The 24,556-nt window shown below is 33.4% G+C and overlaps 2 protein-coding genes across 2 annotated transcripts; one reads left to right on the forward strand and one right to left on the reverse strand.

The window, feature by feature from the left end:
• Positions 1-7,865: 7,865 nt before the first annotated feature.
• On the forward strand, positions 7,866-8,663 carry LOC146945209 (cell wall / vacuolar inhibitor of fructosidase 1-like). The gene has a single exon (XM_085743550.1). The coding sequence runs from the start codon at positions 7,958-7,960 to the stop codon at positions 8,492-8,494; it is 537 nt and encodes a 178-aa protein (XP_085599676.1). The 5' UTR covers positions 7,866-7,957; the 3' UTR covers positions 8,495-8,663.
• Positions 8,664-13,841: 5,178 nt separating this feature from the next.
• On the reverse strand, positions 13,842-17,267 carry LOC146945210 (uncharacterized). Its single transcript, XM_085743551.1, has 4 exons — positions 16,915-17,267; positions 15,248-15,933; positions 14,474-14,618; positions 13,842-14,275 (listed from the first exon to the last, which is right to left on the reverse strand). Exons 2-4 carry the CDS (start codon positions 15,720-15,722, stop codon positions 14,221-14,223), a joined length of 675 nt encoding a protein of 224 aa, XP_085599677.1. The 5' UTR covers positions 15,723-15,933; positions 16,915-17,267; the 3' UTR covers positions 13,842-14,220.
• Between the last annotated feature and the right edge of the window lie 7,289 nt (positions 17,268-24,556).

Here is a 24,556-nt window from a genome sequence, read left to right on the forward strand (position 1 = left end):
ATTTAAAATCTGGAAAATTTTTATTTTTTTATTATTTTTCATTTTTCCAGAATTTTTTAATATTTTTTTATTATTTTTCATTTTTCCAGAATTTTTTAATATTTTTTTATTATTTTTTTCATTTATTTTATTTAAAAATTGATTTTTTTGATTTTTTTATTGACTTTTCAGCAAATTAAAAGAGAAACAAAACATAGGGGGCCAAAATATCCATTTTTTTTCTTAGGGGGCCAAAATCGCAACTATTTGAAACATAGGGGGCCAAAAGTGCATTTAAGCCTACACAATAATAACAAGAGAAACAAACCAAAATATCTAAACCAAACAAGAAAGCTTTACCACTTAAAACCCCTTAATTTCAAACTCCTTAATCATTCATGCATTATTTACAGAAATAATTCATTCATATCTAACCATCCCTTTTTTTTAAAAAAAAAAAAAAAAAAAAACTTCTTTTTAACAAAATTCACTCCAAATATGAGTAGAAAAAATCAAAATCAAAATCAAAATAGAAGAAAACACGACAATAATGTGGTGGTGGCGGCAGCTATGTATGTTTGCAAATTTAAGAAGACAATAAGTAAAGTGAACTAGACTCTAACCCGTACGATGTACGGGTTTTGTAGAGTTTCTTATATAAACATCAAAGTGACTATATTATTAATTTTAGAGTTACATTCAAAGTAATAGAAACAATGAAACTAAGTGATGTTTGAGAGTGATCGACATGCAAAATCTCAAAAAAGAAAATTATAACATTAGTTTGCATCAACAAAAATGAACATGGAATAAAAGTCATAAATTAAATTATGTGAAATTAATCAAACATGAAAATAAACACAATAAAAATGAGTGTTAGTGGCTTAAAAAAAAGGCCTTTAAGATTACATATCCATTTTAGAAGCAACTATATTTCAATAAAAATGTTAGTGGTCTAGTGGTAAAAGCTCTAAGGTGTTGTTATGGGTAGTTGGTTAAATTCCTTGCAAAACAATTTTTTTAAAAAAATATATTTAGACCAGCCAAAAAGGGCGGTATTAGGGTTAATTAAGGTTGATTGGAGAATATCTAACTTATATATATATATATATATATATATATATATATATATATATATATATATATATATAAAGATATTCGTTCCTTTATAAAAATGAAAAAGATTCGTTAGGATTTTTATAGAATTTTTCAAGCATGTGATAGTTTTTTTTTTTTTTTTTAAGGAATGTGATAGTTTTTTGTTTCTTTTATTTTTAGGGAGGGATGTGATAGTTTTATTTTCACGGGATATACCACGTAATAATTTGATTTATTTTTAATTTAGAAAAATATTGATTTACATTATGTCAATGTGTGGAAAGACGGGCATTCACATAGTCGTCTTTTCGTTTTTTTTATTACGCTAACACATATATAGATTATGAACGATATTTTATTTAAAAAAGTTTATATAGATTAAAATTATAAGCATAAATATTTATGAATTTCAAATGTAACAAACAAAATTGTTTAAGGTATAGTTTGAATAACAAAAGTCAGCCTAAAATCCTCTATTGTTTATAAATATAGTACAAATATATCACTAATAATTGTAACAAAAAAAAAATATCATTAATAAGTGTACAACAACTTGTCAAAAAAAATTCTACAGAAACAATAGATATATACAAACGATGACACAACATGATATGAACAAAAAGCTTATCAGCGAGGAGAAATATTAGGGATTGCTGCATTTTAGAAGGAATTTGTTAGTTTAAATTGGTGCGCTGCATTTTAGATGGAATTTGTTAGGTTAAATTGCTGCTAATCTAATGCAGAATTTTAGAGGGAAGTTATTAGGTTAAGTTGCTGCAAACCTAATAAAATTAATAAATAAGGATAAATAAGGATAAAAAAGGCATGAAATTGGTGCGATGCATTTTTTTAGATGAAATTTATTATGTTAAATAATTGCAAACCTAAAAGTGTAGAAAATATTTGATTCAAAAAAAAAGGAGGATAGGAATGAAATTTGTTAGGTTAAAAAATAAGGATTCGGCTGACCAAAATTATAGCAAACTTGATAAAAAAATTCGGCTGGCATTAAGTAAGATGATCAATGACTAAAATTGAATGGCGCCTAAATGTGCAAGATCCAATGGCTCAGAAAAGTGGAGGGAAAAATGGGGGGAAAATATTAGGGCAACAATAGCTTGAGGGGTTTAGCTTTAGTAAGTTAGGGTAGAAAATATTTGCTTCATAAAAAAAAAGGCAAGAGGATAGGAATAAAATTGGTGCGATGCATTTTTTTAGATGGAATTTGTTATTTTAAATAATTGCAAACCTAAAAGTGTAGAAAATATTTGATTAAAAAAAAAGGAGGATAGGAATGAAATTTGTTAGGTTAAAAAATAAGGATTCGGCTGACCAAAATTATAGCAAACTTGATAACAAAATTCGGCTGGCATTAAGTAAGATGATCAATGGCTAAAATTGAATGGCGCCTAAATGTGCAAGATCCAATGGCTCAGAAAAGTGGAGGGAAAAATGTGGGGAAAATATTAGGGCAACAATAGCTTGAGGGGTTAAGCTTTAGTAAGTTAGGGTAGAAAATATTTGCTTCATAAAAAAAAAGGCAAGAGGATAGGAATAAAATTGGTGTGATGCATTTTTTTAGATGGAATTTGTTATGTTAAATAATTGCAAACCTAAAAGTGTAGAAAATATTTGATTCAAAAAAAAAAAGGAGGATATGAATGAAATTTGTTAGGTTAAAAAATAAGGATTCGGCTGGCCAAAATTATAGCAAACTTGATAACAAAATTCGGCTGGCATTAAGTACGATGATCAATGGCTAAAATTGAATGGCGCCTAAATGTGCAAGATCCAATGGCTCAGAAAAGTGGAGGGAAAAATGGGGGGAAAATATTAGGGCAACAATAGCTTGAAGGGTTAAGCTTTAGTAAATAAGATGTTTCCTCAATAAGCTGTACGACTAACATGGTTGTCCCGGTTTGACTTTAAGTTTAGCATTTGTATTGGATTAATTCTTTTAGTTTTAAATTGGTGATTTATGTTAGTAAAATTAAGGCCAAATACCTTCCGGAGTTTTAAGTTTCATGTTTGTACTGGATTAGTTTTAAGTTTTTAAAGTTTCAGATTGATTTTAAGTTATTAAAAGCTTACGCCGTGACTCTTTCAATCAACCTCCGTTACAAAAAACGTTGAGATGTTTGTTAAGTGACTGATGTGGCATAAGACACCGCATTTTGGCTATTCCATCGTGTTTCAATTCGAAGAATTTGGACGATTTGAAACCATGTTTTTCTTCAAAAAGTTTCAAATTGGTTGTTAATGAGGTTAGGGTTTTCAATTCGGGGAAGAATGGGTGAAGATTGAGGAGGAATGATGAGGAATATGATGGGGCAGAATTGGAACACGCTGGAGAGGCCAGAACACGCGTTTTATTCCACATCACGTACTTAACGTGAAGGTGAGAAAAACACAAGAAGGGGGGTTGAATTGTGTTTTGAAAAATTCTTCGTTTCTCCTAAAAACTGAACACACTGATCAGAAGCTAGGTGAGACAGCTTCTGAAGTGATAATCAGAATCTAAATGCAGCGGAATAAAACAGAGAGAGAGAAGAAGAACGACACAAAGCAATTATACTGGTTCCTTCCACAATCCGGAAGTAGTCCAGTCCCCCTTGCACTTCCAAGGAGATTTCACTATGAGTAATATCTGATTACAAATGCTCAAGCACACAAGCAAGAGACTTCCTTTGCTCAAGCACACAAGCTAGAGACTTCCTTTGCTCAAGAACACAATCAAGAGACTTCCTGCTTAAGCACAACTGCAAGAGACTTCCTAACTAAACAAAATTACACAGAAAATTGTTTAAGGTTGAACACTTGATATACAATCAGAGGTGCTCACAATACAAATCAGATACAGACTCAATGAACTTAAGAATTTCTAAGATATGACTTTGAGACACAGAAATTCTAAGTGAATGCAGAACAATTTCAGCAGAGGTTTGGTACTTGTGAAAATCTTGTGAGTCTTTCGTTTAGCGTTCTTGCATTGCCAAAACTCTAGGTCTTCACTCCTTTATATAGAGGTGTGAAAGAGACGTTGTGAAATTGCCAGCACACCAAAGAGTCGTTATTGAAGCTTGATCTTTCACCAATGATCTTTTGCCTGATTTGGTTGTTGTCCTATGAAGAACCAATTTGAAATCCATTCCTTATCCAAAGGAACATATATGCAGGCGAGACCGTATTCTGGAGCTGTTTTCTTGTCTTGAAGCGTGGACACAAAACAGAGTAGTGGAGAACGTGGTTGTACAATTCGTACAAAGTACAATGTCAACGCTTTCGTCCAAAATGCAAGCACAAGCCTTCAAACACCTTTGAAATGACCGTTGCAAAATTCCACTAATCCTTTGTTTGTGTTTTCGAATCCAATGGACAGCTTTTGCATTGATAATTCTTCAATTCTTGAATCTTTTGCAAATCCAGTTGAGATTCAGCTTCTGGTGAAATAGCTTCTGATGAGGCAGCTTCTGATGATGCAGCTTCTGATGATATGACTTCTGCAGCTTCTGATGACGCAGCTTCTGATGATGTGGCTTCTGGACCTCTTGTCTTCAGAAGCACTATTCTTCAGGAGTGGCTTACTTCAGGAGCGCTATTTCTTCAGGAGCAGCTTGACTTCAGGAGCACTTTGCCTTCAGAATCATCTAAGCTTCATTTTCTTTTGCTCTTTATTTGCTCATTCAGAACCAATGATGATGTGACTTTATAATTATGGTCATGTACACTTGAACAAATATTAGTTAGTCCAATTTACAATTTTTAATACCTTGTTATCATCAAAACTCTTTAAGGTTCATTGTTAAACACATTTTGTTCCAACATAACGGACAACTCAGCTTTATTGTAACGGGGGTTGACTGAAAGGGTAACGACATAAGCTTTTAATAACTTAAAAGGACAAATTTAAAACTTTAAAAACTTAAAGGACTGATCCGGTACAAACGTGAAACTTAAAGGACCCCATGATGTATTTTACCTAAAATTAATCAAGTTATTTCTTTAATTACTTTTTTTTAATAAATTGAACCTTTTTTATACAACTTTGTTAAAAAATCCTTTCATGACCATTTAACATTGAGGTAGAAAGTTAAAAAGTGATCATGGATAATTCTCTCCAAAAAAAAAATCATAGATAATAATTAGGGTTAAATATGTTTTTGCTCCCAATAAATATACTAACTTTTCGTTTTAGTCCCTCTAAAATTTTCCTTCAACTTTTAGTCCCTATAAAATTTTCAATCACTACTTTTGTCCCTATTTTTAATTTAATTTTTGCATTTTTTTTAATGAAATTATGTTGAAATGTGTAAAACATTCTAAAAAAATTATTTATCAAAACACAAATTAAATATGAATTTTTAACCTTAAAACATATAAAAATTAATATTAAAATCATGTTTTGTTAAAGAGTTCTAACTCTTTTTGGGAGAGATTCTTATTATGTTATGAATTTTTCTGCAAAAGTTTATTCAAAAATATGAATTCTACATATGAGTTTACTTTAAAGGAATGACTAAAAGTGAAGATGAAAAAAAATTTAAGTACTAAAAGTTGAAGAAATTTTTTAGAGGACTAAAACAAAAAATTGACATATTTATAGGAACAAAAAACATATTTAACCCTAATAAATATCATCTACATTTGAACACAATTTAAATTATTGATGGATATCCGGCATAGCAATTGTGGAATTCCTACCTTAAATCCAAAGCAAGTGGAAAATCTAATCATATTTCATATATGTCAAGTGGAATTGGTCTAAACCAACACCACAATATTGAACTCATACATTTTAAGTGTAAAAAATAAGGAACCATGAGTTCAAATTAAACCACAATCTCTTAAGTATTATTGTCCTTAAAATTACTAATTAAGTTTACTTAGAAGACCCAACACCATAGTAAATTGGAAACTACAGGGTGAGGCACGTTTTCCACCAATATCTGTATGAGAGGTATTCTTCCATGGTCACAAAACTAAATCAATAGTGTTTGGACACACACACATAAAAATATGGTCCTTAAAATATTAAATCATTTTTTTTTATCAATTTCCTCTTTACTATTAAAAAAATATTTCTTTATGTATGTGTGACCAAACACTTTTTATTTGGTCATGTAACCATCTTATAATTTCTCCCTGTAATATAGGTTTCTAGTAACAACTACTAATCTGCTGGACAGCTGGAGTATTCTTAATTCTTATATTTGTCAACTAACTGTGATCGATCTTGAAAATGTATTCATACACTGAAGAATAAATAATGTGCTTGTTCAAAAAAATAAAAATAATGTGGTCAATGTTAGCTAATGTGGTCAATGTTAGCAAGGTCCAAAATCCTTATATACAATTAATTTACAACACCTAATTGTTAGCTAGCATCTGTTTTTAGTGCAGTTGTTGATGATTCTACCTTGATCCTTGACAAATAAAATATCATGTATTGCATGTAATCAATCAAGGGGGGTTTTGTTTTGTTTCAATGAACGAAATCTTAGTAGCAAATCTGTGGTCCTGTCTTTCTTAATTCTATGAGATTAGTTTTTGATTAATGAAGAGAGCAAATGTCTAGAAAGTTCTCAAATTTGGCATCTTACATGGAAGAAGGGAACGAACAATAAAGTATGTGTGGTTTTGGCAGAACATGTCAAGTGAGTAAAGACACCCGTGACTCATGACACGAGGCCAAACCAAACCTTAAACAATGTGTTGATGTAAGTGTGGTTTATTGATAATGATAATAATTTTGTAAAAAGGGTCTTGTTAACCAGTGCCCCCGGGGCACTGGTTAAGGAAACTAAAAGAGGAAATTTCAAAGTAAAAATAACACTTTTTAAGCTTTTGATGAGTTGACAACACAAGTTTCAATGCTAGATTTTCTACATTTGATTCCTTAACCAGTGCCCCGGGGGCACTGGTTAACATTTCCCTTGTAAAAATAATTTAGTTAATTAAGTTTGGTTTGAACTTTGAAGTGATTCATTTATATTTGAATGCCAATAATGTTCCATGCTTCCCTCAAAAAATAATGTACTATGCTAAAATCAAATTTAATATTAATTCTCAACCTAACGCAAAAGCTACCTTTTGATACATATAAAAATAGATTAAGAAAAACATACCCACTTCAAGGTTTGTAGGAAAAATTAATTTTATTTGACAATAGGTAAAATATTTGTTTTCACTAAACTATGGTTAATAAGAGAAACAATCAAACTCTAATACAATCGGAGTGAAATCAAACCCACTAAAATTAATAGCCCATTGTTAAGTTAAAAAACAAACAAGAAACCTATGTAATTACTTTTTTTCTATTCGCAATGTAAATTTTTTAACATCAGAAGACCACAGAATAGACACACATAGAATTTCAAGAAAAAAAACACCGACAATGATGTTTAGAGATCCAACTATTTCCCTTTTTAAAAATGGATAACAAACATATTTATACTTTTTTTTTAAATTGAATATTCTCGCACACAATCATAAAGATTAATCTTATAAATCGAACAGTATCTCTCGGTACAAAACAAAGATCGATTTCCCAACTTTTAACACCCCTACATTTTGAAAGTTGAACTCGAACAAAAAATTCAATTTTTTTTTAAATTGTAGAGCGTAATGCCTACATTTTAATGGTGAAATTATCCACTTAACACTCAAAGATTTTTCACATCAAGAAGATTTAAATCTTATTATATTAAAATGAAAGAAAACAAAACTATGTCCAACAATTTGTTAACTCACTCAACCACTAAAACTAACCTTAAATAGAAGCAAAAGAAATCACCTTCTCATTCTCATTCTCATTTCCCATTTCTCACTTCTCATTTCTCAAATTCCTCTCCATACCCTTCACTTCCACTCCCCAAAAAAAATGAGAAAAACCATAACCATTGTTTCATCATTTACAATTCACATTATTCTCCTTGCTTCCATACCTTTCACATCAACTCAATCCAACGATTTAATAGATCAAATATGCAAAAAAACACCCTTCTACGACCTATGTAGCTCCATCCTAAACTCAAACCCACTTGCTCCAAAAACCGATCTCAAAGGTGTAACCCTAGTAATGGTAAACAACATTCTCTCAAATGCAACTGACACATTGAACTACATTGAAAGCTTGATCAAGAAAACTACAGATCGTGAAATGGAAAAAGCATTGGCATTTTGTGCTGAATCATATGTACCAATTGTGAAGTACACTCTTCCACAAGCTGCTGATGCTATAAATCAAAACCGGTTTGGATTTGCTAGTTATTGTATTTCTGATGCTGTTAAAGAAGTTAATTCTTGTAATAAGAAATTTTCTGGGGTTGTTATGTCACCTTTAGGGGATAGAAATGGTATTGTTCAGAAGCTTGTTGATGTTGCTTCTGCTATTATTAAACAACTATTGAAGGGTTGATTTGTTATTTATTAAACTTTACTCCTTTTTCTTTAGTGTAGTAGTGGACGTAATAAATAATAGTTAAATAGGATACTTGTACTCTCTTTATTTAATAATAATTTTTGAGGCTAATGTACTCTTATTTATTATTACTGGATAATAAAATAATAATTACTTTTCTGGTTTATTTGTGTATTCATATATTTATTAAACTCAAACAAAACATAAAAGTGTGCTTATAGAAAAACAAAGAAATTGTAAAAAATTGTTTGACCAGATGTGTGTTCTCACACGCCACAGACGCACAGTGATTACTGATTAGTACTCCCTCCGTCCCAATTTATCTGACCTCTTGGCTCATTTCACACAGATTAAGAAAAATGTATAAATAAAGGGGAAAGTGGAATATATTGTATTGGGAATGATAAAAGTAGTATTATTTAGTGTTATATTGTATTGGGAATGATGAAAGTTGTATTGAAAATTGAAATAGGTCAGTTATTTTGGGACACTTTTTTTTAGAAAATGGGTCAGTTATTCCGGGACGGAGGGAGTACTATTTATTTTTTTAGCAATAGTTGTTAGTACTTGAAATACAAATATTATGTTTTTTTTAAAGAAAAATGATATTTGTATAACCACTTTTTTTCCAATTTTTTGTGACAACTTATATTTATATTATGTTTTTATTTTCTTTTTTATTATTTTGATTTTTATACCAATACCTCTTTTTCAATCAAATAGTTGTGGTTTTTGTTCAAAAGTTGTCAATCAAATAGTTGTTCAAATAACACAATTCTTTTTTTTAAAGAATACAAATATTATAACAGTTAAAACATTGGTAATGGCATAGGCTCATCGTCCTGTGAGCATAGCTCAATTGGTATGACAATGCATTATTATATGCAGGGGTCGGGGTTCGAACCTTGGACACCCTACTTATTCACCTTATAAGGTGAATTCGAGCCACTAGGCTACCTGGAGAAAAAAAATGGCATAGGCTCATCTAAAACATTAAGGTGTAAGTTGACAAATTTACTTTCACCTCTTTTTGATAAAAAAAAATCAATATACATTAAGGAGACATGATATAATACACTTATTTTATCATGTCCTTCAAATGGACACTAAAATGCTTACAACAACACATCATTTTATCCACCTACAAAATTTTCATATCAATAGCAAGATTAAAACTCGCATACTTGTGAGATATATGTATTGAATCATTAAGAACTAGACTAATTAATTTTGTTTGCAGATTATTATAACCAGACCAATCTATGTTGGAAAAGTCTTTTTGTGTGAAGTCAACATGAAAGGTAGGGAGGGAGTTTTCCGTATTCACCAATTAAGAAGTATTCGATCTTACATTCTTGTAAGATATGATTTAAATCTTAATGAAAGAGATATTTTGATAGGCATATGCTTAAAAAAAATTAAACATGGTTTGTTAAAAAAAAAAATTGTTTGCATATAAAAAACAAACATTCAAAACAATGTTTTAATATAATAATATTCATTATATATTATTTATATATGAAGTGATACAAAAGGTATATAACCTTCATGTAAATAATATTTCCGTTGTGGTTTATATTTTTTCATTGATTTGGGTGGTGTTTTGCTACGACAACGCTATATTGGATTGCAACCTCTTGAATCTGGAGGAGAAGGAGGCTTTATGCAACCATTGGGAAATCATGGGCTACATGGAACCAGAAGGTTCGGTTTCAATGATGGATAGCCGATTACACATTGGTATCAACATCTTGAGAAAGAGTTGACCATATCAACAGAACACTAAGGAACACACTAACGACTGCTTTTGACAATGTCATCAATGTTTTATACTTTAAAGTTTAATCAATAACTACTCTAATACGAAATTAAGGTCACTTGAGGTACAGTATATATAGATTTTAGAATCTATTGATCAAAAAAATTTCCTCTAAAAATAATAAAAATTATTTGAAAGGAATGTCTAGATCTAGTGGCAAAATTCCTGAATTGTTAAATGGTACTCATTTAAGTGATGAGTTTGTGGAGGTGATTACAACCCAGCTAAGTTGCACCAGATTCAGATGTGGGTTAAGACGCTATACGGTCTTAGGATAGTCAATCCTAGAGTGGTTCCACACGCATGTGGAACCACTCTAGGACCGCTTGGTTCTAAATGCGTGTGGAAATTGTGAGAATTATTCATTTAAATGACTATCATGATAGTCAATCCTAGAATAGGACAATTATTCATTTAGTCCTCCCGTGAAGCTCCTAGCGCTTGCTTTCCTCTTGAACCGCTTGGTTCTAAATGAATAATTGTGAATGAGAGAAGTTGTATTTATAGGCGGAATTCCAAGTGGGTTTGGGCTGAAAAATTGTGTTTTTTCCACCAACTCGAATGAAAAAATAGCAAAAAGTTGTTATTTTCCCGGCCTCGCACGCACGTGGATTGGCACCCGGGGGTGTGCCAATGCAATTTTTCACACCTGTGGTGCGTCTCCTCAGCTTAGCAGTGCGTTTTTGCATTTTCGTCGTCTTTTTGAGTTTTTTTTTTTTCTTCATGACACTTGTATTGGGGCTGAAATAAAATTTCTCCTCTTTGTAATGGCATTAGAGGCCTTTTAAATTTTCATTCATTGTCTTCCCAAATTCTCTTAAGATGCTTTGCTTTGCCGATTTGCATGATTTTGTTTTGAATTACATCATAAACATCTAAGAAACGTTTGGTTTCGAGAAAACTAGAATTACATGACTTGAAATGAAAATATACCAAATGTTCCAAAAACTATACACAATTATTCTAAAACTCATCTATCTTAAATGGCACCCAAAACCTAAATAAAAGTACCGAAAAATAGAGTATGGAAGATGACCTATGATCAACATGTATGTGGTGCTGAAAGGTTGGTGACATTTTCATATCTAGGTCAAAGATCTCAATGACACATGTTGATGAGCATGCACCGCTGAGTTTACATCTGACAACATCAAGAGCCACATCTGTCATGCGCCTTTTTGTTATTGCCTTATTGGTACTTTTTTCTGGAAAAAAAAAAAAACTATTGAATTCAATTTTGTTCTTAGCCGAAAAAAATTGTGAGAATTGTAGAATCTTTTTGTAACTGAATAAATTGAAACTTTTAGGTCTATTCATTAGTCTGACTCATTTTTACAAATAAAATTTTATATAATTGATAGAGTCTACTAAAAAAACCAATTGGATTTGTTTGACAATGTAGGTTTGAAACCTTGAAGTGTGGTTAGTCAATGTCTCAAGTTCAATGCTTCTGGTCATATTTTTTGGACTTTTTTGGTTTCATAAAAAAAAGTCGTCCACTATTGAGTTACTGATTATGCTCTAGATATTCAATCATAGATGTGAAAGGTGTCATATGAGAATTCTACATTGAATGGAATATGGTTTTTTTTTTTTTTGACAAGTAATGGAATATGGTTTGAAGGTGTCAAATGTGTTTATAAGTACGAGACATTTATCACTTTTACAAGTTAATTTTGTAACTAAACTAAAAATTTAATCGAAATACAAAGTCATAAGTTCAATTATTTTTAACTTCAATTTCAAAGAATTCTTCCTAAACAAGTTGTCATGGCTCTTCAATGCTGAAAGCCTCAAAATAAAAAACAAAAACAATGCAATTGGTTGAAGATTTGATAAGAGTAAAGGTCAGTTTGGCAGAATCACGGTGTATGCCAGGGCTACCGTGATTCAATAAAAAATTACATTAAAGTTTCAATAAAAGCACATTGCCATTGTGATTTCATCAAACTTACTATCTATCCAAACATGCACAAAAACAAACAAGATTGCATAGAGTATTTTAATCCAATCTTGAATGCAACAAAACTTCATAACAAAAATAAAAGGTTCATATTCATTTATTCTTATTAATATCATGAGAAGTTGAGAATTTCTAGCTAAACCATAGAAGGCAAGAACACCATCTTGAGAATGTATTCTTAAAACATAGATAAAAAGAAACTAAACTACAGGGAACAATCTTGTATACATTCGACCATTCGCCACAATCTTAAAAATACCAAGGAAAAAAGGGTAACAATTAACAATTTGACAAACCATGATGAAAACTTATGATTTCTCGTGTAGTCACCATTCACCAACATAACAATTTAGTATTAGTATCAAAGTTTGAAATGGCCTAACTGAGGAAATGGAATTAGATTGGCATAGGTAGAAATGAAAATGTAGGATTCAAAGGTCACAAAACAAGGTAAGCAAAGGTTCTAACTTGAGCGTTACCAAGATTCTTGTCATCATATTTTTTTCTATAGCTCAAATTCAAAGCTAAATACCTGGATGTTGTAGTGCAAAACATAGGTTATCGCAATGAAGAAGATAAAGTGAAAACTATGGCCAAAATGCTACTGCTATTGGACGATGACGATGATTTAGCAGTTTTCATTTTCTTCAACGCTTTCATACGCTCTATCCTCACACGCTTTAGCATCTCAAGTTCAGATATGATCCGCTGCACGTAATGACGAAACTTGTGGAGGTCTTCAAGGTTTGGTAGCCTACTTATTCGACGCCTTTTTACATTTCTCCTTTGTCAGAGTCTTGTTTATCACTTTCATCACATCCGCAAAAACTTCGCTTGAATTTGATTCATTAATGTACGAACTTTGCACATCTTCACCACCAACAAGTCTTTGGCTAATACGCTTTTCCTTGTTTTGCAGTGCTTGGATAGAGATCCTCCTTGAATCATCTTTAATTAGTGGAAATCCATTTCTATGACTGTAGTTTTTAAATTCTCCCACCTTCTTAATACTTCACCACAAATCCAATCCAAATTGTAGTTTTTAAATCAAGTAAAAAACCAATTCAATTCTATTTTATCCAAAGCGTGTTTTGTTTTCAAATTTAACTTTTACTACAACGGCCCCTTGGATTTTTACATTTCATTTTTACAAAATAAATCTGAATTATTTAATTATATAGTTCATTTAAAATTCTGCGATGACTTCGGCCACCCACCATCAGGTCACCTAGGTTACGCTCCAAATATCCATTTTTAAACGTGATTGGTAAACTGAGTTTCAGACTAAATGAAATATGGTTTGAAAACATCAAATGTGTTTATAAGTGTTAGACATCTCTCCCCTTATAAGCTAGTATTATAGGCTTGAGCTAAACACAACTCAAAATATGAAGTCCTAAATATATTTCCTTTTAACTTAGGTTTAACATGATTTTTGAACTCTTCCTAAACAAATTGCCAAGACACTTCGATGCTAGGAACTAGGGTGTCTCAAAACAAAAAGCAATGCAATTTGAATCAAGATTTAAATCTTCAATAAAAGTAACACAACACTCAAACACTATAAAATAATTGTCTTAATTTAAGCAAATATAATCAGAACCATTGTTTTTTAGCTTCAAAAGAAAAGTATCCATCTCAATGTCAACGACCATGAGCAACAAAAAGTTGCTGAGAAGGTAAAAAGTAACAGGGCCTATCTGGCAAGCCAGTGAGAAAAACAAGAGTGGTAATTCTGCTATGGTAATTTAACTCACCCCCCAATATTGGTTAATATACATAAAAAGGGATAAATTACCAATCACATTAAGAAACATTAAAGAAATATTGCAAGACAAAAAGAAAAGTTTGTATGAGAACAACAATAAAACTAAGCCATCTCATATTTTAATACACAAGTGATGGATGACATTCTTTTTGTCATTAAAGATTGCAGTAACCTCAACCTGTCCTCAGTTTTTCTTGCGAATCTGAACCTGACACCCGCTGTACAAAACTGCAACCATCAAGCGGAAAATTTCACATTAGAACGTGTCACATTTAACATTAGAAAATTGATCCTCTTTATCCCCTCGCGAAATTTCAACCATTAGATTAATTAAATGGCGAAGTGTTATCTCGTAGTGGGATTCAAAGGATCAATATCACAACACTAAGGGAGAAGTTTAATGAGAAGCTTGTGTTTTCAACTTACTTGATGGACTCCGACCCTGGCGCATTTGAATCACTTGATGGATTGAGTTGGTACTGAACCGAAATCAAACCCTCTTCTGTTCCTCCTGCTGATACAGGAGATCCTTGGAAACTTGACACTGAGCTTTTTCCAGTTGACGACATGCCTGCAAAAGGAACTTCTAATTAAGAAAAGAAAATGCTGAAGTGTTATCTTGCCAACCAAATTTTTTGTATGTTTGGAATGGCGGTGAGTTTGGCAGAATCACTATGCATGCCATCGTGATTCCATCATAAGCTACACTTTGGAGTTTGAACAAAAGCACAGTGCCACCGTGATATCTCTAAAATCTCCGTCAATCCAAACATTGCACAAAAACAAACAATACCGCAGGGAGTAGTTTAATCCAATCATGAATGCAACAAAACTTCACACCAGAAAGAAATGCCAAAGAAACAATTGGACAAACCATGATGAAATTTGATAGTAATTCTCACTGATTTATAAATACTAACATCTAGAATTCTATTCAAAGTGTATGTATGTCTTACCAAACCAAACCCATGATTTCTCGTGTACTCACTATTCACAAACATAGTAATTATTAATTAAGTATAAATATGAAAATTTTATATGGCCTAATAGAGGAAACAGATTAGATATGCAATGGTCACAAAACAAGGTAAAACAATGATATCTAAAACTCTTGTCGTCATTCTTTTATGTGAAGAAGATTATAAATAAATGTCATGTACATCAGTACATGATAACATTTAATTGTACCACAAATTTTACCTTGGCAGATTATCACAATGAAGAAGATAACAGTGAAAATCATAGCCACAATGCTGCTGCTATTAGATGACGGCGATGACGATTTCGCAGTTCTCATTTTCTTCAATGCTTTCATACGCTCTATCCTTGCACGCTTCAACATCGCAAGTTCAGACATCTCCTTTATTAGTTTATGATCTGCTGCGTCCAAGGACGGGCCTTGTGGAGGTCGCGGAGGTTTGGCAGCCTTTTTACCCGACGCCTTTTTCCGTTTTTCTTTTGCTGGAGCCTTATTCACCACTTTCATCATATTCACAGAAACTTCACTTAAATTTGATTCATTCAAATAAGAACTTGGCCTGGCTTCGCCATTAACAGAACCTCCAAGAAATCCACCAGAAATCATAGAGATTCTCCTTGAGTTATCTTCGATAAGTGGCAATCCACTTTCAATATCAACTTCAATATCTTTCTCCCTTCCATTTCTTTGATCCATCCCAAACACCAGAAATCCAATCCAAATTCTCCCACCTTGTTAGTACTCTACAAAAACACAATTCTTCTAAACTTCTACGACACTCAATCTTTGAATTCAACCCATCATATAAAAAAACCTCCTCAATTAATACGATGTACTAACTCCTTAATCGATCATAAACCATCAAATGACTGCTTGCAACACAACAACTCAATCCCGATTCAGATACCTTCAATCATAAACCATCCACGTTAGACAGATACAGACAGTAATAAAGTAAATTATTAACCTCCAAAACTACTTCTCTTCCTCTCTAAAACTCTATTTACTACTACCTCCATTAGTTCTCTAAAAACAAATTACTAAAAAAAAATGGATAATCCTTTGAAAGGACTAAACCTGCATCACAAAAAGTGACGAACGTAATTATCAATCTTATGATAATTTTCCCTTTAATGGGTTTTATCTTTGGAGGTTGCAGAATGAACAAGTAATCCAAATGACATAACTTTAAGCTTACCCAAAAGCCCCAATTTTCAAATAGTGACAAAAAAACAAAAACAAAAAGTCCTTGAGAAGAAAGGAACAAAGACAGAAAAAGCTTTATAGAGAATAATCAAAGCAATGCAGACATAAATGGCAACATCAAAGAAAAGAAAAAATTATTCTTAATTAATAAATCTTAACAAACACACATAAAAAAATAAACCCAGAAAAAACAAATAATAAAAATGTAAACCCTAAAGTCAATACCCCCAAATTTTGATAATGGGCACCCATGAAAATGAAAAAAGACAACATTTTTAAACAGATTAAACTCATTTCAACAACGATATTTTAATCATTTAACAAAGAAAAAATGATACTTAAATCTAAAATCATAAGAAACACACATAGAAATTCAACCACAGAGAGAAAAAAAATTAATAAAAATTTAAAACCTATAACCCTCAAAGTCAATACCCCAAATGAAGATAATGGGCACCCATGAAAATGGAAAAAGGCAACATTTTTATACTAATTAAAGTCATTTCAACAACAATTTTTAGTATCTTCTTTGTTTCAAATAATTCATGAAAAAATAATTATTCAACCCCAGAAGAAGGAAAAAAATTAATAAAAATGCAAAACCTCTAACCCTCAAATGATGATAATGGGCAACCATGAAAATGAAAAAAGACAAAAACTTTAAACTAATTGAAGTAATTACCTTTTTAGAGAAGGGAAAGGAACCCTAAAGATTGATCCAATGAGGGTTGAAGAATATGCAGAGAGAGAGAGAGGTAAAGGGAAAAGAAGAAGGGTACGAGATTATACTAAAGATAGAAAAAATGAGTTTAAGATTTGTTCAAAAGGAAGATCCTTATGAATATTTCAAGATTCGAAATTATGGAATGCGTTGTTGTCTTGATTAACGGCAGATTTGATTGAGAAAAGATAGGAAAGAGGTGTGACGGTGATGTGTATCTATGACATTACAGTTGGCAATTACATGGTCCCATAACCGTGTGTTCAAATTCAATTCAATTCAACTTATACGTTTCTGTTGTTTTTCTTCATTTCAACATTTTCATTTTTATGTTTTTCTTTTATTTGAATTATTATCTTTTGCGTCCAATTACATGGATTAATTATTAGGTAATAATCACTTTGATCCCTGAATGTGTAACGAGTAATTACAATAGTTACTTACTTATTATCATTTCAGTCTCTATATGAAAAGAGTTATTGTGAGGATTTAAATATTATTTTAGCATCATAGACTATGCTGACTATCAGAGTGCACAATCAGAAACTATTCTATAATTTTGATACATTGTATGACTATTGTGACTAATCATTATATACTCTTGAACCAAAGTGACTATTACCTCCAACATTGTTTGAGCAAAGTAGAATTGTACATGGTCATAAAACTCTACTTCTAATCACACCAATCATTATAAGTATTTACTCTTATATTAGTCTTATATGAAAAGAATTAATGTTAACGTTGAGTGACTATTTTAACGTCAGATATTAATTTGACAAAGAAACTGCATAATAGTATTTTAAAATTTCAATATATTGAAAGACTATTGTTGCGGATTCGTTGTGAAAACCACACCAATAATAAAACTGATGCGTGGAGCAAATTAATACCAAGCAATCAAATGAAGCGGATGACAAAATAATTCAAACAAAAATAAACAGCAAGAGATAAAGGAAGAAGGAGAAGAACACAAGAATCTGTTTACCCAGTTCGGTCTAATGATGACCTACTCTGGGGGAGAGAGCAGCTCTCCGTTCCACTATAATGATATGAGTTTCTTTACAAAGAGATATTGAAGGTTACAAGAATTAGTCTTCAAACCTAACTCTACCCTCAGTTCCAGCCTCTTCCCGTGACCAAGAGACTCAATCCTAATAGTGCTTTGTTCAAGGTGAATCAAAACAATCCCAACCCTAGTGTTGTTGCCAAGAGAAATTCTCTATAAACCCTAGTTTGTTTGTTGGCTTCTAAACCCTGTTTTTCTACACCACATAATCATCTGATACAAGGTTTATATTTATAGTGGAAAGCATCCCTCAAAAATTGGAACAAAACAGGCCCACAAGCTGTTTTATTTTTCTCCTCCTGCGCGAAATCGGCCACCGAGCTCTCAAAATCGGCCACCGATTTTTCCCGAAACAAAAGTCTCCAAAAACAGGTCAAAATCGGCCACCGTGTGGTACAAATCGGCCACCGATTTTGACAGACAGAATGCACATTTTTGAGTCACTTTTCAACAATTCTCCACCTTGACTCTAAAATGGTGATGATGCCAATTTAACCATCAATCACCTTGCTGCTCTCTCCAACCTTCATCTATTCTTCAATGAAGTTAATCAAGTCCAAGCAATGCTTGAACCTTGATCTCGGTAATGATTTGGTGAACATGTCTGCTGGATTTTCTTCCGATGCCACTTTCTCAACCATGATCTCCTTTGTCTCAATCATGTCTCTAACAAAGTGCAAACGAATGTCAATGTGCTTTGTTCTTTCATGATACACCTGATGATTTGCCAAATGAATGGCACTTTGGCTATCACAATATATCTTCACACACCCTTGACTAATCCCCATTTCTCCAATCATACCTTTCAACCATATGGCTTCCTTGACCCCTTCAACAAGGGCTATGTACTCTGCTTGAGTTGTTGAAAGAGCTACAACAGATTGTTGATTTGCCTTCCAAGTTACCGCTGTACCGAACAATGTAAACACAAATCCAGACAAAGATTTTCTAGTGTCTACATTACCTGCATAGTCCGCATCCACATATCCTTCCAAAGCATCCCTTCCTGGTTGTGACCTCGTATACTTCAGACCACCTGTCAAAGTCCCATTCAAATATCTCAGAACCCACTTCAAAGCTTGCCAGTGCACTTGACCCGGATTTGCCATAAACCGACTTATCACACTTATTGCATAGGATAAGTCCGGTCTACTACAAACCATACCATACATGATGCTTCCAACTCCACTTGCATAGGGAGTACCCTCCATCTTGCTTTTCTCTTCATCGGATTGAGGACACTGCTTTATTGACAACTTTGTGTGATGACCAAGAGGAGTGCCAACGACCTTAGAATCTTTCATTCTGAACCGCTCCACCACTTTCCTCAAGTAACCTTGCTGAGATAAGAACAACTCACCTTTGTTTCGGTCCCTTATGATATCCATACCAAGTATCCTCTTTGCATTACCAAGATCCTTCATCTCAAATTCATCATTCAATCTTTCCTTGAGCTTCTGAATCTCTTGCATGTCAGAACTTGCCATAAGAATATCATCTACATAAAGGAGAAGGTAGAGAATGACTTTCTCATTCCTTCTCATCATGTACACACAACTATCATAGTTGCTTCTCACAAAACCAGCCTTTATAAGAAACTCATCAAACCGACGATACCACTGCCTTGGACTTTGCTTCAACCCATACAAAGATTTCTTCAACAAACACACTTTTGTATTATCTTCCACGAAACCTTCTGGTTGTTGCATATAGATAGTTTCTTCCAACTCTCCATGTAGAAATGCGGTCTTCACATCCATTTGTTCTAACTCAAGATCATACATGTTAACAATCGCCATAAGTACCCTTATAGAACAATGTTTTACCACCGGTGAAAAGATTTCATTGTAATCAATCCCTTCCACCTGAGTAAAACCCTTTGCTACAAGTCTTGCCTTATACCTTGGTGCTTCGACCCCTGGTATACCTTCTTTCTTCTTGAACACCCACTTGCTTCCCACTACCCTTTGATTCTTAGGTAATGAAACAAGTTTCCAAGTCTGGTTCTTTTCCAATGAAAGTATTTCCTCATTCATTGCCTTCAGCCAGTCCTTGCTTTCATTGCTTTCTAATGCTTCCCTGAAGTTCTTTGGTTCCGAGTCTTGCAATTCTTCAGCTGCATTCAAAGCATAACATATGAGGTCAGCATAACCGTATCTATTAGGTGGATTAATTTTTCTCCTTTGCCTATCTCTTGCTAGCTGATAGTCAGGATCAATTGTTTCTTGGCCTTCACTCTCATCAGGTACTGGAGTCTGATCCTCCCCTTCCCTTTCATCAGTGGTAGGCTCCACCTCAAACTGAATTTTCTCTATCCCCGTTTCTGAGCTTGTATCCAGGTCTTTGCACTTCATCCCCATGCGGGTCTCATCAAAAGTAACATCCCTGCTTATAATAAATTTTGATCCTCCAGGTTCCATCTTCCACAGTTTGTAACCTTTCACACCTTCAGGATAACCCATGAAAATACACTTCACAGCTCTAGCATCAAGTTTGTCCTGTCTGACATGAGCAAATGCTAAAGCTCCAAAAACTTTCAAATTAGAGTAGTCTGCCGGTCTCCCACTCCAAACCTCCATAGGTGTCTTGAGATCTATCCCTGTTGATGGACATCTGTTAATCAAGTATGCTGCAGTACTAACAGCTTCTCCCCAGAAACTCTTGGACAATCCAGCTCCCAACAACATACACCTCACACGCTCCAACAAGGTCCTGTTCATTCTTTCAGCAAGACCATTCTGTTGAGGTGTGTATGCCACGGTTCTATGCCTCTTTATACCTCGTTTCCTGCAAAACTCATTAAACTGCTCTGAAACAAACTCCAGGCCATTGTCAGTTCTCAACACTTTCAGTTTAGTTCCAATCTGATTTTCTACAAGTGTATGCCATTCTTTAAATTTTTCAAAAGCGTCACTTTTATTCTTCAGAATGTAAACCCATACCCTTCTAGAATAATCATCGATAATAGACATGAAATATGAACCTCCCCCATGAGTTTTAACTGATGCTGGACCCCAAAGATCCGAATGAACATACTCAAAAGGCCTACTAGATTTATGCACACCCACCCCAAACTTCACCTTGTGTTGTTTGCCTAATGTGCAATTATCACAGAAATCTAGTTTGTTCAATTTTTCATTCCCTAGCAAACCTTGTTTAGCTAGCTCAACTAAACCCCTCTCACTGACATGACCTAACCTCAAATGCCACAATTTAGTTATGTCCAGAGTGTCTACACTAGCAACCGATGCATGACCTATAACAGTGGAACCATCTAAAATATATAAACCATGTATTTTAGACCCTTTAGCTATAACTAATGCACCATGAGAAATTCTCATCATACCACGTTCAATTCTAGTACAATAACCTAGACCATCAAACATGCTTATAGATATTAAATTTCTCTTAAGTTCAGGAATATACCTCACATCCTTCAAAAGGAAATCACGGTCATCAAACATTTTGAGACGGATAGTACCCATACCTTGAATTTTGCAAGCCTTATTATTACCAAGGCGAACAACTCCACCTTCTTTCAGCTCCAAAGTTTCAAAGTACTCCTTTCTCGGACAGATGTGATAAGAGCATCCAGAGTCCAAGACCCAGCCCTTTTCAGGTTCCCAACTTGTCACAGTTAGTGCTCCAGCACTCTCATAACCTTCCTCTTCACTTGCAATCTGAACGGATGGATTACCACTTCCATTGCCCTTTCTCTCCGGACAATCCTTCTTGAAGTGACCATAGTTGTGACAAAGAAAACATTTGTACTTTGTTTTATTGTCACCACCCTTTGACCTAGACTTTGACCTGGAATTCTTGCCTTTCCCCTTTCCTCTGTTTTCACTTCTTCCCCTTGAGACATTCAAGCCTTCTCCACTATCATCAACCTTCAACTCTTTGAACTTGGTTAACTCTTTGGTTCTCAAAGCTGCTTGAACTTCCTCCAAAGTGATAGTGCCCTCTTTGCCATAAAGCATAGTATCCTTGAAATTCTCAAAAGACTTAGGTAAAGCACACAGTAGGTGTAAGGCTTTATCCTCATCATCCAGGTTTACATCTATGTTCGCCAAATCATCAATAATCTTATTGAACTCCGTCAGTTGCTCCATTATAGGTTTTGACTCCACCATTCGGTAAAAGTAGAGTTGTTGTTTCAGACATTGTCTATGTGCCAAGGACTTGGTCATGTACAATGAATCAAGTTTATTCCACATAGACACAGCAGTAGTCTCCCTTAATACCTCTCTCAACACCTTATCCCCAAGACACAGAATGATAGCACTGACCGCTTTATCATTCATCTCCGCCTTCTCAACAGGTGTCAGATGCGCAGGCATCTGTGCTTCTCCCTTCAATGCTTCAACACACTTTTGTTGAATTAGAATTGCCCTCATCTTTACCTTCCACAACCCGAAGTCGTTACTACCGGTAAACTTTTCAATGTCCCACTTCGAACCCATGATACCTGGTTATTGATTTGACCTTTGCCCCACGGTGGGCGCCAATTGTTGCGGATTCGTTGTGAAAACCACACCAATAATAAAACTGATGCGTGGAGCAAATTAATACCAAGCAATCAAATGAAGCGGATGACAAAATAATTCAAACAAAAATAAACAGCAAGAGATAAAGGAAGAAGGAGAAGAACACAAGAATCTGTTTACCCAGTTCGGTCTAATGATGACCTACTCTGGGGGAGAGAGCAGCTCTCCGTTCCACTATAATGATATGAGTTTCTTTACAAAGAGATATTGAAGGTTACAAGAATTAGTCTTCAAACCTAACTCTACCCTCAGTTCCAGCCTCTTCCCGTGACCAAGAGACTCAATCCTAATAGTGCTTTGTTCAAGGTGAATCAAAACAATCCCAACCCTAGTGTTGTTGCCAAGAGAAATTCTCTATAAACCCTAGTTTGTTTGTTGGCTTCTAAACCCTGTTTTTCTACACCACATAATCATCTGATACAAGGTTTATATTTATAGTGGAAAGCATCCCTCAAAAATTGGAACAAAACAGGCCCACAAGCTGTTTTATTTTTCTCCTCCTGCGCGAAATCGGCCACCGAGCTCTCAAAATCGGCCACCGATTTTTCCCGAAACAAAAGTCTCCAAAAACAGGTCAAAATCGGCCACCGTGTGGTACAAATCGGCCACCGATTTTGACAGACAGAATGCACATTTTTTAGTCACTTTTCAACAACTATAGTGTTGGATTAATTATTTAATTAATCAATTATGAATCGACAATAATCAATTATTATAAGTTAATATTATATTATAAATTACATGGTCTATTGTGTTAAACACTAATTAGTTGATGAATATGTGTGATTGAGCTATTCTTTCTAAATGGACCGTGATGGGTTGGACCATTTAGTTAAGCCTAATGAGAGGTCTCTGCCCTCAGCCGTTTAGCTATTTAAACGTCATCCCATCAGACAGTTAAACATTCTGACCAACATGGTATAAACCTAAACGGAATGAGGGTAGTCATCCCTCCCATGCTTACTGGCGGTTGTTCTTCGTAAAACCCTGAATCTAAGGTACACAATTCTTATTCCTTCTTTTGTTATTGATGATATGTTATAATTTGTATCTAGTGATTTATGGCTAAACACTAAAACTTCTATCATATAGTAGTTATAATTTACACATTCAAAGACCAAAATAACTATTTTTTCTTTGCATTATTTATGGCATGCTCTTGTGTTGTGTTTTTTTATTCCATTTTGGTTTTATATCCATGTTTCTAAATTCTATTACACCAAAATTTTGCCTAGTGTGTCACCATGTATGACTTGTATCTGTATGTCATGAGAAATGTTTGATTATAAAATTAAACAAATTTTTAACCGTGTATGTGTATGTCATGAGAAATGGTTGTTTGGTAGAAATGTTGTTATCAAATAATGTTTTTTATATAAAAAAATAATATAAGTGATTTGTGTCAATGTGATCAACTGATATCCTAACTATGTTTTTTTAAAAGGAAAATAATATATTTTAACTATATTTTTTTTTTGAGGAAATATATTTTAACTATATTGTCAGTCCAATGTACCACCAACAATATTTGTAAACATATTTATTATTCATAATGAAAAATAAAATAAGAGTGGAGGCATAAACGAAATACACAGTCAAGAGTTGGGCCTCTCAAAAAACTAATCGCTTGAAGTGTTTTTAAAAAAAATTATTATACATACCAAGGTTGCAATCTTATGTTTTTTTGGTTTTCTATATATTATCTTAACTAAAGATTATCAAATCTTATTTGAGGCGTATTAGATTCTGAATGTCGATATCTCTTTTACTAAGTAAAATGAGTATTAAAACGAGTTAGTTATAAATGGATTAAGTATTTAAACAAAAACGAAAACTTTTTTTTGGTTAAATAGAATCGTGGTTCGCAATTCATCCCATAAGTGAATGGGTGAGAAATTCAGAGGTAAAACCTCAATTCCTGCATATCTTATGCAATGTCTCTACCAACCAAGTTATATTCACGAAAAGGAAAAAAGAGTTAGTCAAA

This window comes from Medicago sativa, chromosome 2, assembly GCF_051527215.1.
Source record: "Medicago sativa cultivar Bolivia chromosome 2, Bolivia_mono, whole genome shotgun sequence".
NCBI lineage: Eukaryota > Viridiplantae > Streptophyta > Magnoliopsida > Fabales > Fabaceae > Medicago > Medicago sativa.

What these genes read in the sequence shown, in the direction of transcription:
- LOC146945209 (XM_085743550.1), top strand. Translation starts at nt 7,958, where the DNA reads ATGAGAAAAACCATAACCATTGTTTCATCATTTACAATTCACATTATT.
- LOC146945210 (XM_085743551.1), bottom strand. Translation starts at nt 15,722, where the DNA reads ATGGATCAAAGAAATGGAAGGGAGAAAGATATTGAAGTTGATATTGAA. An exon ending in CATTGTGATAATCTGCCAAG is followed by an intron (nt 14,619 to 15,247) that starts GTAAAATTTGTG and finishes TTCCTTTTGCAG; the next exon opens with GCATGTCGTCAACTGGAAAA. An exon ending in CCAGGGTCGGAGTCCATCAA is followed by an intron (nt 14,276 to 14,473) that starts GTAAGTTGAAAA and finishes TGATGGTTGCAG; the next exon opens with TTTTGTACAGCGGGTGTCAG.